Genomic DNA, 17,859 nt, shown 5'->3' on the forward strand with positions numbered 1-17,859 from the left:
CTTCTCTGAGCCTCAGTTTCCTCATTTACAAGATGGAGACCCCCGTTCCTCTGCCTCCTTAGACCGAGAGTCCCATGAGACCGGTCCAGTGCTCAGCACAGAGTAAGGAAGGGCTGCACGAGCCCCATCATTCCGATGATGAGGATGATCCGTGGGTCTCCCGCACCCTCGTTAAACCCGTTTCCACCTTTGTCCAGTGAGAACCACAAACCGACTCCTGGAGGGCACAGGCCGACCTCCTAAGGTCACCGTGGGGTGGCCATCCCGTCTGCCCACCGGGACCCTTCTCTGGGCAGGGCCTCCAGGTGAGCAAGTACCAAGGCCAGGCAGTTTCTTGGACCCCCTCCGAGGAGGGAGGGAGGGGCTGCATCAGGGGGTCCCTGGGTCAGTGAGGTGGAAGAGATGAAGCACGCAGATCCCAGGAAGGGAAGCTATTTACCATCCCCTGAAAAACGGCTGTTTCAAGGAGGGGGATGGGGACAGGGGGCAGGCTGGAAGGCCAAGAAGAAGCAGACTGAGACAGCCAGACTGGCAGAGCCGGTGGAGGGCGGGGGCACGCTGGAAGAGCCAGAGGCGCATGCTGATGGGACAGGCCAGAAGGGCAGAGGGGGTCACATTGGATGGGTATGGGGCAGGTTGGCTAGGCCTCGGGGGCGGGCTGGACAGGCCAAGAGAGATGGGCTGGACAGGCCCGGGGGAGGGGCCAGAAGGGCCAAAGCGGACCGGATAGGCCCAGAGGGCAGGCTGGGTGGGCCTGGGAGGTCAAGGCTGGATGGGCCCAGAGCAGCCTGTTGGCATCCAGGGAGGAGCCCAGCAGCATCTGTGCGAGGAAGCAGCCAGGGATACGGTGGGAGAGACCCGAAGGGGCAGCCCCAAGGACCTAGGGAAGACGGATATGGACGGTGTAGTTCTGTGACCTTCGTGATGTCACTCACACGAGACCTGCTCCGTTCCCCTCTGGCCTCCTCTCCCGACAGTTCCGCCCACCACCCCCAAGTCCACCTTCCTCTGCGTGTCTCCGAACAATCCCTCATGCCTCGGCCTTTCCATCCGTTCTCCCCGGCGTCAGCTCTCGCCTTCCAAGTCCACCTAAAATGCCCCCTCCTCCAGGAAGGGCCTCCAGTAAACCCCTTTCCCGGCCCAATCACGTGGGCCACGCCAGCCCCTCGGCTCTCCCTCCTCTTGACCAAGCCACGCTCTCAGCTGGGGTCTGTTGGGCCGCTCATGCTGGTTTGGCTCACCGTGAGGGCAGTGTTCATTTTTTCTATTTTTCTGTCAGTCTGCTAGTGACTAATACTGTGCTCGGTGCCCCAGTAGGCCCCCCAGTCCTGCGCTCTGCACTCAGAAGGCACCCAGTACAGCACTCTGCACTCAGAACGCACTCAGTGCAGCCCTCTGCACACCGAAGGCTTCCAGTACAGCGCTCTGCACACCGAAGGCTTCCAGTACAGCGCTCTGCACACAGAAGTCGCCCGGGACAGGGTTCTGCACATAGAAGGCGACCAGTAAGTACAGCACTCTGCACACAGACGGGGCCCAGTACAGTACTCTGCACATTTCAGGGGCCAAACATGGGAGGAAATCAATTGTCCAAGGGCAAGGGAATGAGCTTAACGTATTCCGCCACTTAGCCAGATTTTCCCTTCCAGGCCTCCTGAATGGGCAGTGCCCACAAGCCAAGAGCACCCAGACTGCCAGGGTCCAAAGCAGGAGGCCACTGGTTGCCCATCTGTCCTGGGGCTTGGACTGTAAAGGCGCCTCCGGCCACAATAATGTTGGTATTTGTTAAGCGCTTACTATGTGCAGGGCACTGTTCTAAGCGCTGGGGGAGATACAGGGTCATCAGGATGTCCCACGTGAAGCTCACAGTTAATCCCCATTTTGCAGATGAGGTAACTGAGGCACAGAGAAGTTAAATGACTCGCCCACAGTCACACAGCTGACAAGTGGCAGAGCCGGGAGTCGAACCCATGACCTCTGACTCCGAAGCCCAGGCTCTTTCCACTGAGCCACGCTGCTTCCCCGCTGCACAAGCTGCACGAGCACAACAGGGACAGGGGGACCCGAGCTCTGCTGGGTAGGGGGGTAGGGGGAGGGCCTGCCTGGAACCCCCTCTCATCTGCCACCCAGACTCCGCTGGCAGTTGGGAGTTGGGGAGGAAAGGCGGGAGAATTGAGGAATTTTACATCTCCGTGGGTTCTGGAGGGCACCACGCTGCTGATCGCTCGTCCGGGGCAGAAAATGACTGTAGACAAAACCACTTCTCCCCTTTCGCTTTGCAAGTGATCGCAGGTGAGAAGCTGCGATGCCTAGTAGAAAGAGCACGGGCCCGGAAGTCAGGAGACCTGGGTTTTAATCCCAGGTCCCAGCTTGCCTGCCGGGTGGCTTTGGGCAAGTCACTTTTCTTCTCGGTGCCTCAGCTTCCTCATCTGTAAAACGGCGATTCAAATTCCTGATCTCCTTCATTCCTAGTCTGTGAGCTCCACGTGGGGCAGGGACCGTGTCCAATTTGATGATCTTACGTTTACTTCAGTGCTTAGCACAGTGCTTGGTACATCGTAAGCCCGTAACAAACACCACAAAAAGGCCAAACCCGGGGTCGCTCTCTCACGGGCTCCCGGCTCATCGCGCACCCGGGGTGAAGGGCTTTGGTGCGTCACATCAGGACACGGGTTGCATGAAGTGTGGTGGAGATCTGCCGGGCAGCTCCGGGCTCGTACTACGCCCGGCGGCGGGAACGGAATCAGTGGCGTCTCGGGGAGCGGCGGCAACAAATCCCCGGCCACGCAATGACTCCATGGCTCGCGATGACTCTGTGGCCACGCGACGACCCTACGGCCACGCAATGACCCGCAGCCGTGCAATGACTCTGTGGCTCACAATGACTCGGTGGCTCACGATGACCCAGTGGCTCACGATGATTCTGTGCCTCCCAATGACTCAATGGCTCACAATGACCCTTTGGCCACACAATGACACCATGGCCACACAAATGGCTCAGTGGCTCCCAATGATCAGTGGCTCACAATGATTCTGTGGCCACACAATGAACCCATGGCCAGGCAATGACTCCATGGCCCCACAGTGACTCCGTGGCTCACAATGGTCCCAAGGCAACGCATTCACCCCACGGCGCCGCACCGTGCCCGTGGCCGAGCGATGGTTTTAAGGCTACACGATGATTTCATGGCGGTGCAAAAATTCCACTACACCGCAGTGGTTCTGTGGCAACACAATAGTTCCGTGAGGGCGCAACAATTCCACGGCTGCACGATGATCCCTTGACCACACAGGGATTCCACAGCAATATAACAATGCTGTAACAATGCAATGATCTCACGGCCGCACGGTGATTCGGTGGCTTTCATGGGCCACACATCTCTCTCTCTCTCTCTCTCTCTCTCCCGTGCTTGTCGCCTGAGCGTGCTTTGTACACCGAGCGTCTCTCCCTGTCCCATTACTGAAGTCCCCACGGGCTCACCTGGACCCCCGCCCGGGGCCTGCTGATGCCGTGGCCCCTCCCCAGGGACCCGGCCACCGTGCCGAGCCCAGAGACCACGGGGACCACAACAAAGGTGCAACCCATCGATCACTCGCACCCCCAGCATGGCTTAGAGGAAAGAGCCCGGGCCTGGGAGTCAGAAGGACCTGGGTTCCAGTCCTGGCTCCGCCACTTATCTGCTGTGTGACCTCGGGCAAGTCACTTCACTTCTCTGGGCCTCAGTTCCCTCATCTGTCAAATGGGGATTAAGCCCGTGGGTCCCATGTGGGACAGGGATTGTGTCCAATCTGATTACATTGTAACCACCCCAGCGCTTAGAACAGTGCTTGACACATAGTAAGCGCTTAACAAATAACATCATCATCGTCGTCATCATCACGGCTACGTTCCGGGCTCTCTGTGCCCCGGGGCTCTGCAGCGTGGCACATCCCGGGCTGGGGGGACCAGCTCGATGCGGGACTACGGGTGGCGGGGACGGGCAGTGGCGGTGCCCGGGGGCGGCGCTCCTTACCGCTGTCTCCGGGAGGCGGGGACACAGCGTTCGTCGGTGCGGCGTCTAGGTTCACCTTTCCGTTCTCGAACGCGTCGTTCTCAGTCTGCTGCAGCTGCCAGTTGAGGCCAAACAGATGCATGGCTGGTGAGGAAGACAGGAGCTCGTTAGCGGGGGAGAAGCAGCGTGGCTTAGTGTCAAGAGCGTAGGCTTGGGAGTCAGAGGTGGTGATCTCTAATCCTGGCTCCGCCTCTTGTCAGCTGTGCGACTTGGGGCAAGTCACTTCACTGGGCCTCAGTTACCTCATCTGTAACCTGGGGATTAAGACTATGAGCCCACGTGGGACAACCTGATTACTTGTATCTACACCAGCACTTAGAACAGTGCTTGGAACATAGTAAGCACTTAACAAACGCCGTCTTTATCGTTGTTATTATTATTTGCACTCACTAGACTGCAAGCCCGCTTTGGCGTGCACAATTCATCGCCGAAACCTCTGCCGAAGTTGCGAGTGACACGGGTGAGCTATCCAGAGTGCAGTGCGGAGAGGGAGACCTCCGTGCTCTGCCCTGCCGTCAGAACCGGTGGCATTTCTCCGGTCCCCCGGGGGGAGAGCCTAGACCGGGGTGGTGCTGGCGTGTGCCTCAACCTCACCTCAGTCCATGACCGGGCATGCCTGCCGGGCTCCCCCTGGAAGCGGCTGAACGGTCCAAGCGACCGCATGGACGGCTCTTGCTCTGCTCCAGACCCTCCCACTCTCCCTTTCCTCTCAGCCAGGTCTTTGGCTCTCCCCTCCTGAGCTCCACACCCCAGAGCCTTTCCCCCCGAGTCTTCTCTCACCCCAGAACTCTCTTCCCTTATGAGCCACCCACAGAGATCTCTCCAGAGCCCCTCTGCCCTGAGAGCTCCCCACCCCAGAGCTCTTTCCCCCACAGACCCCTCTCACCCCAAAACTCTCGCCTCTGGAGCACCCCCCACAGACCTCTCCACTCTCCACAGCCCCTCTGCCCCAAGAGATCTCCCACCTCATACTTCTTTCCCCCACAGAACCCTCTCACCCCAGAACTCTCTCCCCATATGAGCTTCTCACAGAGATCTCTCCTATCCAGAGCTCCTCTGCTCCAAGAGCTCTCCCACCCCACAGACCTATCTCACCCCAGAACTCTCTCCCCTTATGAGCCCCCCACAGATATCTCCCATCTCCTCTCTTGAGCCCCGGACAGAGCTCTCCAATCCCAGAGTTCTCGCACCCAAGAGCCCCTCGTCTCCGAGAGTTCTCCCACCCTCAGAGATCTGCCGCAGAGCTCTCTCAGCCCAGAAATCTCCTCTTAAAGCTTTCCCATCCTAGAACTCTGTTCTCCTGAGCTCCAAGAGCTCTCCCATCTCATATCCCTCTACTCCGAGAGCTTTACCACTGCAGAGCTCTCCCCTCATGAGCCCCCCGACCCCACGGAGCTCTTCCATGCCAAAACTCTCCTCTCATTAGCCCCCCACAGAGCCCACTCACCCCCAAGCTCTCCCTAATGGCCTGGTGGCATGAGCATGGGCTTGGGAGTCAGAGGATGTGGGTGCTAATCCTGGTTTCACCCCTTGTCTGCTATGTACCTTAACTTCTCTGTGTCTCAGTTACCTCATCTGTAAAATGGGGATTGAGACTGCGAGCTCCACGTGGGACAACCTGATTACCTTGTACCTACCCTGGCGCTTAGAAGAGGGGTTGGCCCGTAGTAAGTGCTTAACAAATACCATAATTATTACCATTATCCCATAGCCCCTCTGCCCCACCAGGGCCCTCCCACCCCAGAAGTCTCCCCTCATGAGCCCCCCTCATAGATCTCTCCAATCCCAGAGCCCCTGTGCCGTGAAGACCTCTCCCATCCTAGATCTCTACCCTTATGATTTCTCCCGTGCCAGAGTTCCTCTCTCACCTCAGAATTCTCACTTTCTGAGCTCCCACATTCTTTCCTCCTGAGCCCTCTTCAAAGCTCTCCCGATCTAGACCTCTCCCACCCACAGAGCTCTCCCTCCAAAACAGCTTTCCCACTCCAGAACTCTCTCCCACCTTACAACTATCCCCTCTTGGCCCCCCATGAGAAGCAGCATGGCGTAGTGGGGAGAGCACGGGCCTGGGAGTTGTTAGGACTATGGTTCTAATCTCAGCTCTGCCACTTGTCTGCCGTGTGACCTTGGGCAAGTCATTTAACTTTCCTGGGCCTCAGTTACCTCATCTGTAAAATGGGGACTGAGAGTGGGAGTCCCATGAGGGACGGGGACTGTGTCCAACCCGGCGCTCAGGGTGCCTGGCACACCTTAAGCACTTAACAAATACCACAGTTATTATTATTATTATTTTTATTACTATTAAATCCCCTGGCAGAGGTCTCCTAAATCCAGAAGCCGGCCAGGATGGTGAAGGTTTCAGGGGTGGGCCGGCCAGCCGGACACGAGGAAGCAGCATAGTATGGTGAACGGAGCGTGGGCCTGGGAGTCAGAGGGACCTGGGTTCTAAACCCAGCTCCGCCACTTTGCTTCTGTGTGGCCTTAGGCAAGTCACTTTGCTTCTCTGGGCATCGGTTCCCTCATCTGTAAAATGGGGATTAAGACTGTGAGACCTATGCGGGACAGTGACATTATCCTCCCCGGAGCTTAGTACAGTGTCTGGCACATAATAAGTGCTAAACCAATACCACAAATTGTGATTATTTTTGTTAAGGGTGGAAGGGAAGGGCCTCACCTATGAAGTACGAGAGGAGGATGGCCAGGAGCACGGCCACGCCCACCGCACACAGTGCCGTGCATTTCCAGCTGCAGTACTTGGACGACTTCTTGAACTTGAAAGCGCTCCGGGACAGCGTGTTCCGAGGCAGGGGCCGTGTCGGAGGGGAATAGACGGACCCCGACGCCATCGTGTATCCCGGGGTCGCGGTACTGAACAGCGGCGTTGTCCCCGTTCCCGTCTTGAAGAGGAAATGCCTGTGGGAGAGGAGGAGGAAAAGAAGGAGAAGGAGGAGGGTCAGAATCCGGGGACAGGCAAACGAGAGAGAATCGATCAACCTGTGGTATTTACTGGGCGCTTACTGTGTTCTGAGTGCTGTACTAAGCGCTTGGGAGAGTACAATACTTGGTAGACACATTCCTTGCCTACAGTGAGTTTGCATTCTCGAGGGGGAATCCGTCAATCGTATGCATTGGGTGCTTACTATGTTCCGAGCACTGTACTAAGCGATTGGGAGAGTACGATTCAACAGAGTTGGCAGACACATTCCCTGCCCACAGTGAGCTTGCAGTCTTGAGGGGGAATCCATCAATTGGATGTATTGAGTGCTTACTATTCATTCATTCGATCGTATTTATTGAGCACTTACTTTGTGCAGGGCACTGTACTCAGTGCTTGGTAGAGCGCAATACGACAGAATTGGTGGACATGTTCCCTGTCATAACTAGGCAGCTTGGCTTAGTGGAAAGAGTAGGGGCTTGAGAGGTCACAGGTCACGGGTTCTAATCCTGGCTACTGATAATATAATAATAATGAGATTGGTATTTGTTAAGCGCTTACTATGTGCAGAGCACTGTTCTAAGCGCTGGGGTAGATACAGGGTACTCAGGTTGTCCCACGTGAGGCTCAGAGTTAATCCCCATTTTACAGATGAGGTAACTGAGGCACAGAGAAGTTAAGTGACTTGCCCACAGTCACACAGCTAAGTGGCAGAGCCGGGATTTAAACTCCTGACCTCTGACTCCCCAGCCCAAGCTCTTTCCACTGAGACACGCTGCTTCTGATCAGCTGTGTGACTCTGGGCAAATCACTTGACCTCTCTGTGCCTCAGTTACCTCATCTGGAAAATGGGATTAAGACTACGAGCTCCACGTGGGACAACCTGATTACCTTGTATTCACTCCAGTGCTTAGAAGAGTGCTCGGCACATAGTGAGCGCTTAACAAATGCCATTATTATTTTTTATTACAGGGGAGACAGGTATTAAAATAAATTCTAGATATGGATATGAGGGCTGAGGAGTTGAGGGTGGCGTGACTCTCAAGCAATTAAAAGGCACAAATCCAAGGGTAAGGGAAATCCATCCACTGCAGGTTTTTGCTTGAGGACCCACCGGGTGTGAGGCTGGAGAGAGTCTGCCAGGCTCCCTGCCCTCGAGAAATTTGCAGTCTGCTTGGTGAGGGTGGGGGGCACGGAGGGGGGCATGGAGGGGAGCAGGATGGACAGATAGGCAAAAACCTGGACTAAGAGTGGAAGAAAGCGGAGAAGGAAGGAGATTGAAGATTTAACAGGAAGGAGCAAGCAGACAAAGGGATCAGGGTGGAGCAGGAGGCAGTGGGGTCAAATGGATCCATCACGGGACCTGCGAGTCAGGAGGCTGGGTTTCGAATCCCAGTTTGACTGCTTCTATCTCATTCAACCTACTTATTCAATCTGTCGCTAAAGCCTGTGGGATCAACCTTCACCACATCGCTAAAATCCACCCTTTCCTCTCCATCCAAGCTGATACCAAGTTAATCCAATCACTTCTCCTCTCCCGCCGTCATTACTGTCTCAGCCTCCTTGCTGACCTCCCTGCCTCCTGTCTCTCCCCACTCCAGTCCATACTTCACTCTGTTGCAAGGATCATTTTTTTCTACCAAAAAGTGTAACCATGTTTCCCCACTCCTCAAGAACCTCCTGTGGTTGCCCATCCACCTCCACATTAGACATAAACTCATCATCGGCTTTAAAGTAATCACCTTGCCCCCTCCTACCTCAACTCACTACTTCCCTACTACAGCCCAGCTTGCACACTTAGCTCTTCTAATGCCAACCTACTCACTGTACCTAGATCTCGTCTATTTCGCCGCCACCCTCTTGCCCATGTCCTGCCTCCTCACTTCTGACAATTCCTATCCCCCTCTTCATTGCCTTATTGAAGGCAAATCTCCTCCAAATGACCTTCCCTAACACCTCTTTTCCTTTTCTTCCACTCTTTTCTGTGTTCCCCTGATTTGCTCCCTTTCTTAATAATAATAATGATAATAATAATAATAATGGCATTTGTTAAGCACTTACTATGTGCCAAGCACTGTTCTAAGCCCTGGGGTAGATACAAGGTAATCAGGTTGCCCCACATGGGGCTCACAGTCTTAATCCCCATTTGCCAGATGAGGTCACTGAGGCACAGAGAAGTTAAGTGATTTGCCCAAAGTCACACAGTTGATAAATGGTGGAGGTGAGATTAGAACCCATGACCTCTGACTCCCAAACCTGGGCTCTTTCCACTAAGCCATGATGTTTCTCTCATTCCCCCTCCCTGCCCCTCGGCTCTTATGCCCATATCTGCAATTTTACTTATTTACATTAATGTCTGCCTCTTTTTCTAGACTTTAAGTTCATTGTATACAGGGAATACATCTGTTTATTAATTATGGTATTTGTTAAGCGCTTACTATGTGCTGAGCACTGTTTGTTGTAAGCGCTGGGGTAGATACAGGGTAATCAGATTGTCCCAAGTGGAGCTCACATTTTTAATCCCCATTTTTTTACAGATGAGGTAACTGAGGCACAGAGAAGTTATGTGACGTGCCCAAGGTCACACAGCGGACAAGTAGCGGAGCCGGGATTAGAACCCACGACCTCTGACTCCCAAGCCCGTGCTCTTTATTGTTGTAGTATCTCCCATGCGCTTAATACAGTACTCTGCAGTCAGTAAGTGCTCAATAAATACAATTGACTGATTGACTGACTGATGGCAGGATTAGGAGATGAGCCCTAATCCTCTCCAGGCACGTGGTCGGACAGTGGCGGGGAAGTTCGGTTCCCACTAAGGAAGTGCCCAGGCACGCACCTCCTCGGCCGTGGAAACCAGCGGGCACACGCCCAGGCTTAGCGCCGGGCATCAGAGCCTCAATGACGCAGATTCGTGGTGCCTTCATACCGGGATCTTAAGGGGGCTGGGCCGCCAGCCACCTCTAGATCGACCGGATTTATCTATAGACATCAGCTCCAGTCAATCGTATTTACTGAGCCCTTACTGTGTACAGAGTGCTGCGCTAAGCGCTTGGGAGAGTACAACAATAAACAGACACGTCCCCTGCCCACAATGAGCTGAAAGTCTAGAGGATGAACTTACAGTCTAGAGGGACATCAGGCAATCAATCAATACATCATATTTTCTGAGCGCTTATGGTGCGCAGAGCACTGGACTAGCGCTTGGGAGAATACGACATAACAGAGTTGGTAAACACATTCCCTGCGCACAAAGAGCTTTACTGTCTAGAGCAGGAGGCAGCTACGAATCTAAATGATCTATAATACATAATTTCCAGATATGTCCCTAAGTGCTGTGGGGCTGTGGGTGGAGTGAATATCAAGTGTCCAAAGGTCACAGATTCGAGGGCAGAGGTGACGCAGAAGGGAGAGGGAGACGGGGAAAAGAGGGCTTCGTCGGGCCCCGTGGTGGGAAACGATGAATTCCAGAGCCATGATGCCCAAGGTGGTTTTCCCTAAAGCGGCTCCTTTGCTGGGCCCCCGAGATTCCCCCTCCGAAGTTGAGCACCAGGCCGGGAACAGGCCTGTCTGACTGAGTCCGCTTGCTCATAATTACACGCGACCTCATGTTTCATTGAGCACCGACCTGGATATGCACGCCTGTTGACAGTGACTGTAGTCAGCATGGAGTATGATTATTATTAGGAGTAATAATCATAATGATGGTGATGACGATGATAACAGTCTAGCAGGGGCGATGGCCTGTGCCCTCTGTGGGCACTGGGAAGTTTAAAGCCAATGTTCGACCCGCTCCTGCCTTTTTTTGCCTGGTGTATATTTCTTATGGAGAGTCACAATAAAGCAAGCACCCGCCCTGCTCCGTCAGACCGGAGATTCTGGTGGGGGGGCTGAGGGGAAGTCCGCTGGGCAAATAATAATAATAATAATAATAATGATGATGGTAACAGTGAAAATCCCCTCTCAGGATTTTCACCTGGAGAGTTTCAAGTACTCTATCAATCTCGGCTTTGGGAGGGAGAATCAAGCAGTGGCCTACCCATTCCATGTTTGGGCAGGGGTTAGCGAGGGGCAGGCCATCTGCTACAAGTCAAAACTCACCCGTGCCGGGCAGCAGCGGCACGGGAGACAATCGAGGGCGGAGACTCGAGTTTACCGTGCGGAAGGAGGAGATGGGAAACCACTTCTGGATTTTGACTAAGAAAACCCTACGGATCCACTATCAGAAAGATTACAGAAGGAGAGCGGGGCGTTCTGGGAGAGATGTGTCCGTGGTATCACTATGGGTCGGAAACGACTCGACGGCATAAGACAAGACAGCAATGAAAATGGTGGTACAAGCAGAACACTTACTCTATGCTAAGCCCTGTGATTAAGTGCTGAGGTAGATCCAAGAACATTCGATCAGACACAGGAACTCCCTTTCACTTCTCTCAGAGAAGCAGTGTGACTTAGTGGTTAGAGTTCAGGCCTGGGAGTCAGAAGGTCATGGGTTCTAATCCCACCTCTACCACTTGGTCTGCTGTGTGGCCTTGGGCAAATCACTCCACTTTTCTGTGCCTCAGTTCATTTGTAAAATGGGGATGAAAACCGTGAGCCCCAGGTGGGTCAGGGACTGTGTCCAACCCAATAGAGTTGTAAGCAGCCCAGCACTTAGTAATAATAATAATGTTGGTATTTGTTAAGCGCTTACTATGTGCAGAGCACTGTTCTAAGCGCTGGGGTAGATACAGGGTAATCAGGTTGTCCCTCGTGAGGCTCACAGTCTTAATCCTCATTTGACAGATGAGGTCACCGAGGCACAGAGAAGTTAAGTGACTTGCCCACAGTCACACAATGACAAGTGGCAGAGCCGGGATTCGAGTACAGTGCCTGGCACATAGTAAGTGCCTAAAAAATACCATAATAATAATTATTATTATTTCCTCTAGACTGAAAACTCTTTGTGGACAGGGAATGTGTCTACCAACTCTGCCATACTGTACTTTCCCACGGGCTCAGTACAATGCTCTGCACACAGTAAGCGCTTAATAAATACCATTGATTCTTATTATCACTGTGCGCTGCACTCAGCAGACGCTCAATAAATACTTTGGCCGGACTGATTGATTCGCATCGATCCAAGACAAAATCACTGTGCTTACTGCTCTGAGGCAGTGCAGTTGCTTGGACGCGCAGATTCAAAGTAAACCGTAAGCTTATTTACAATTCTCTCTGCTTTGCTGCAGAAAAAAGATCACCCTAAATTCTGAGACTATGCTTCCTAACGACAGCTGGGTGTGTCTTCTTAATTTTCTCCTGCTTTTTTTTTTTTTCCAAGTCGGACAATCAATTCCCCTCACATTAAAGCAGTCGAGGAGACGGTTCAGCTATTTAAATAAAAAATGGACTAATAAAGTAATTCAATATGCAATTTCATACATTAATAATTAGCAAAGCATTTACCAAGCTACAAGGTAAAAGCTATGGGCATATAACTGATGAGCGCTATCAATGCCTGAGAAGACATTCATAATAGACTAAGACTTTAATAAATCTTTTATTAAACGACTACAAATGAAGCGTTTTGTTTAACATCTCATAGGTAACTACTAAACTCCTTAATCCCCATGTATAAATGAGGAAATCTCAGGCAATTAACTTTTCAATCGGTGGAGGTCAGAGACTCCCTAACCGGGCGGCTGCTGAAGAATTCAGAAGCAAAAGTGTGAGGCCTGAGCCAGTCCCTCCACGCCTCCAGACGCTAAGCCCACTTGTCTCGTGCCCATCTCGTGCCCGGCTGCAGCCGTGGAGGAGAAGAAATTCCAGGCCCGTGGGAGAAGCCGAACCGAGCGAGGTGAAGGGTCTGGGGAGCCCCTGGGTTGGGCTCAACATGATTTGAATGGTCTCTGACAGCGAGATTCCCCAGATCGGGGCAAACACGACTTGGTGGGTCTCCGAGAGCGGGAGCTGCTTGGTTGGTCAAATAGAGAAGCAGCTTGGCTTAGTGGAAAGAGCCCAGGCTCGGGGGTCAGAAGACCTGGGTTCTAATCCCAGCTCTGCCACTTGTCTGCTCTGCGATCCTGGGCAAGTCATTTAACTTCTCTGTGCCTCAGTGACCTCATCTGTAAAATGAGGATTAAGACCGTGAGCCCCACGTGGGACAACCTGATTACCTTGTAGCTACCCTAGTGCTTAGAACAGTGCTTGGCACATAGTAAGCGCTTAAAAATACTATAATTATCATTATTATGATTTGATTGGTCGCCTCCAGGTCGGGCAAACATGATCTGATCGGTCACTGAGACAGTAGGAGCTGCTGGGTTGGGCAAATGTGATTTGATTGGTCTCAGAGCGGGAGTCCTTGGGTCAGGCAAACGCAGTTGGATTGCCTGGGTCCCCATTAGAGGGGAGACGCCTTGAGGGCAGGGACCTTCCCAAGCACTTAGCACAGCCCATTCACTCAGTCAGGAGGGAACCAGTCCCCATGCCCCCTTCCCCTGCGACCAGAAGGCAACCAACACAGCTCCCCACAGTCAGAAGGTATCCAGCACAGTGCCTTACAGCTAGGTGGTGCCTAGCACAGTGCCCTGCAGCCAGGAGGCATTGGGCACAGCGCCCCACAGGCAGGGGGGTTCCCAATTCGGTGCCCTGAAGTCCAAGGGGCACCGAGCCAAGTGTTCTGGAGCCGAGGGGCAGTCAGCACAGAGACCCCACAGATAGGGGGCAACCAACACGGTACCCTGCAGTCAGAGGACCCCCAACACAGTGCCTCACAGCCAGGGGGTGCCCAGCATAGTACCCCACAACGAGAGGGTGTCCAACATAGTATCCCTTAGCCTGGGGGTTGCTCATGACCACTGCTACTGCCATTACTGGCAGGGACTCTTTCCGCCAACTGTATTGTAGTGCTCATTTCCCACCTTTAGCTGACAGAGGTGCAGTGCGGGGGGGGAAGGTGGGCGAAGTTGAGATGGGCAGCTAACGGGCCCTCGGAGGGTGATGATACCCCTGGGGGGTGTGGACCCGAAGTATCCAATGCAGCGAGAAATAGCCCAAAGCGATGGGGGGAAAAGGGTACCGACCAAATACCAGGGAATGCCCTGCCGGAGAAGGGGGTGATGTCGAGATTATGATTTGCCCCCGGCAGAAGCCTCTCCCCCCAGGTGATTCCATACCATATTCGGTTGGACACATGCTCAATCCATCAGTGATATTTATTGAGCACTTACTGTCTGCAGAGCCCTGTACTAAGCACTTGGGAGAGTGCAATACAACAGAGTTGGAAGACGCTTTTTTTAAATGGAATTTGTTAAACGCTTACTGTGTGCCAGGCACTGTACTAAGCGCTGGGGTTGATATAGCTAATCAGGTTGGACACAGTCCATGTCCCACATGGGGCTCACAGTCTTAATCCAGACCCTATCACCCATAGGTGAGACGGGGGATCCATGAGGGAGGGAGATAAGGTGGGGGAAACCCTTTAAGCACTTGAATGTCACCCCATCCTCAGCCCCACAGCATATATGACCATATCCACAATGTGTATATATATATATATATATGTATATATGTGTGTGTGTATATATATACACACACATATGACCATATCCACAATTTGAATATATATATATATACAAACACATATGACCATATCCACAATGTGTATCTATCTATCTAATCTATCTATCTATCTATCTATCTATCTATCTATCTATCTATCTATCTATCTATCTATCTCTCTCTCTCTCAATCTATCTCTCCTTCTAGACTGTAAGCTCCTTGTGGGAAGTCAGTCAGTCAATCATATTTATTGAGTACGTACTGCATGCAGGGGTCTTTACTAAGTGGTTGGGAGAGTGCAATATAATAATAAACACATTCCCTGCCCACAGTGAGCGTACAGTCTAGGCAGGGAACATGTCTATCAATTCTGTCTTGGGCACTCTCCTAAGTGCTTAATACAGTGCTCTGAACACAGTAAGCTCTCAATAAATTGATAAATATTATGAATGATAATAATGATAATAAAAATAATTGTGGTATGTGTCAAGTACTTACTGTGTGCCTAGCACCGTACTAAGTGATGGGGTGGGTACAAGATCTCACTTGGCAGGAGCTGGAGGGAGATCAGGTATTGAATCCCCGGTTTGCAGATGAGGAAAGGGGCTCAGAGAAGTGAAGTAACTTGCCCAAAGTCACACAGCAGACAAGTGGCAGAACAAGGAAAAGACCCCAGGTCGTTCGACTTTCAAGCCCGAGTTCTTTCCGCTAGGTCATGCTGCCATTTGACCGGGATGGGTATCAAAATGCCCGTTGGCTTTCCCGGTGGGTGAACTTGATCAATAAACTGATAATACTGGTCAATAAGCTGATTAGATTGACTGATCGATTGATGAGCCAGGTAGAGAGGAAAACCACCATGAGTTGGGAAGAGGCTGTCTTCTTCCTTGCATACTAGCTTCATTCCGAGGTCCCGTTGGTCTGCGTGGCTTGGATTTCGCTCCCCTTTCACTAGCCCGAGAATGTATAATTAAATCGGGTTTTGAAGGCTTAACTTGACACATTTCATAAATATTTGTCAAAACAATTATTGTCAACTGCCATGCAATTACAGATATTCAGTGTGAGGTCTCAACTGGAAAATTACTTCCTCCCCACCACCCCAAATAAAAATTTTCGAAGTGACAATAGTGAATCAGTGTTGATTAATTGGGCAGTGCGTGCTAATTAATTACAGTAGGTAAATTTAGCTCTGCCCTAGTAACTTCAGCAGGAAAAATTCTGTAGACATAAATCTTGATATGAAGCCTGAGAGGACCTCAGTGTCTGTTTGGCTGATGGGCCTTTCCGCCATGGGGCCCCAAACTAACAGATTTCAAGTAAAGGAAAAGAGCCAAGGAGCATGCTTGAGCAGACTCTGTGGGCATCATAGAGAAAAGGGCAGTAGAAACATGGTTCGAACACTCTCTGGAGGCCCTACGGAGCAAAGGGCAGAAGGAAAATACTGGAGCACTCTCCAGGGTATCGTAGAGCAAAGGGCAGAAGGAAGATGCTCTAGCAGTCACTCAGGGCTTCACAAAGCAAAGACCAAAAGGATGAGGCTTGAGAAGCAGCGAGGCCTAGTGGGTAGAGCCCGGGCCTGGGAGTCAGAAGGACCTGGGGTCTAATCCCGGCTCTGTCACTTGTCCGCTGTGTGACCTTGGGTAAGTCACTTCACTTCTCTGGGCCTCAGTTACCTCATTTGTAAAATGGGGATTAAGGATGTGAGCCCTTTGTGGGACAGGGACTGTGTCCAACCTGATTAACTTGTATCTACCCCAGTGCTTAGAAAGGTGCCTGGCACACAGTAAGCGCTTAACAAGTACCATTATTATTAGTAGTATTCTTTATCTTCTCAATCTCTTATTTATCCTTCCCAATTAAATCCTCTCTTCCCCAGTCCCTCCCCCTTCTGCATCACCTAAGCACTTGGATCTATACCCTTTAAGCACTTGATGTTTTCTACATTTCTTTTTTACAAAACCATTCTGTCCATGTTTCCTCTCTCCTCAAGAACCTCCAGGGGTTGTCCATCCACCTCCACATTAAACAGAAACTCCTCACCATTGGCTTTAAAGCGCTCAATCACCTTGCTCCTTACCTTCCCTTGCTGCTTTTCTACTACAACCGAGCTAGCTCACTCTGCTCCTCCAATGTCAACCTATCACTGAATCTCAATAATAACAATTATCTTAATAATTGTGGTATTTGTTGAGCACTTACTATGTGCCAGGCGGGTTCTAAGCGCTGGGGTGGATGCCAGCAAATCGGGTTGGACAGAGTCACTGCCCCACTTGGGGCTCGAAGTCTTAATCCCCACTTTACAGATGAGGTAACTGAGAGCCAGAGAAGTGAAGTGACTTGTCGGGGATCACACAGCAGACAAATGGCAGAGTCGGGATTAGAAGCCAGGTCCTTTCGAATCTCAGGCCCGGGCTCTCCGCTAGGCCCCGCTGCTTCTCATTGATCTGGTCTATCTCGCCATTGATTCCTCACCCAAATCCTGCCTCTGGCCTGGAAATCCCTCCCTCTTCATATCCGACAGACCACTACGATCCCTACTTTCTAAGCCTTATTTAAGAACACACCTCCTTCAAGAGGCCTTCCCTGATTAAGCTCTCATTTCCTCTACTTCCACTCCCTTTTGTGTGGCCCTTTCATTAATAATAATAATAATGATATTTGTTAAGGACTTAATATGTGCCAAACACTGTTCTAAGCGCTGGGGTAACCACAAGGTAATCAGGTTGTCTCATGTGGGGCTCACAGTCTTAATCCCCATTTTACAGATGAGATCATTGAGGCACAGAGAATTTAAGTGACTTGCCCAAAGTCACACAGCTGGCCGAGCAGGGATTAGAACCCACGACCTCTGATTTCCAAGCCCGTGCTCTTTCCACTAAGCCACATTGTTTCTCATTAGGTTTTGCACCCTTTCTTCACCCCTTCCTCAGCCCCATAACACTTAGGAACATCACCGCATTCAAATCTATTTATTTATATTAACATCTGTCTCCCCCTCTGTATTGTAATTTCGTTCTGGGCAGGGAATGAGTCTGCAGCGTGGCCTAGCGGGTAGATCCGGGCCTGAGAGTCAGAAAGACCCGGGTTCTAATCCTGCCTCTGCCACTTCTCTGCTGCGTGACCTTGGGCAAATTCCTTAACTTCTCCATGCCTCTGTTACCTCATTTGCAAAATGGGGATTAAGACTGTGAGCCCCATGTGGGACAGGGACCGTGTCTATCCTGATTTGCTTGTACCTAGCCCTGCGCTTAGTAATAATAATGTTGGTATTTGTTAAGTGCTTACTAGGTGCCGAGCACTGTTCTAAGCGCTGGGGGAGATGCAGGGTAA

The 17,859-nt window shown here is 51.7% G+C and overlaps 1 protein-coding gene across 1 annotated transcript in view; it reads right to left on the bottom strand.

The window, feature by feature from the left end:
- The window catches only part of TENM3 (teneurin transmembrane protein 3), a 956,917-nt gene that overhangs the window by 61,508 nt on the left and 877,550 nt on the right, over positions 1-17,859 (bottom strand). Inside the window, exons 10-11 of the mRNA XM_039913675.1 lie at positions 6,727-6,965; positions 4,014-4,136 (exon numbers count right to left, since the gene is read on the bottom strand). Of these exons, the coding sequence (XP_039769609.1) occupies positions 4,014-4,136; positions 6,727-6,965 (362 nt within the window). The remainder of the gene's footprint in view (positions 1-4,013; positions 4,137-6,726; positions 6,966-17,859) is intronic.

The sequence above is a fragment of the Ornithorhynchus anatinus genome, chromosome 12 (assembly GCF_004115215.2).
Source record: "Ornithorhynchus anatinus isolate Pmale09 chromosome 12, mOrnAna1.pri.v4, whole genome shotgun sequence".
Taxonomy (NCBI): domain Eukaryota; kingdom Metazoa; phylum Chordata; class Mammalia; order Monotremata; family Ornithorhynchidae; genus Ornithorhynchus; species Ornithorhynchus anatinus.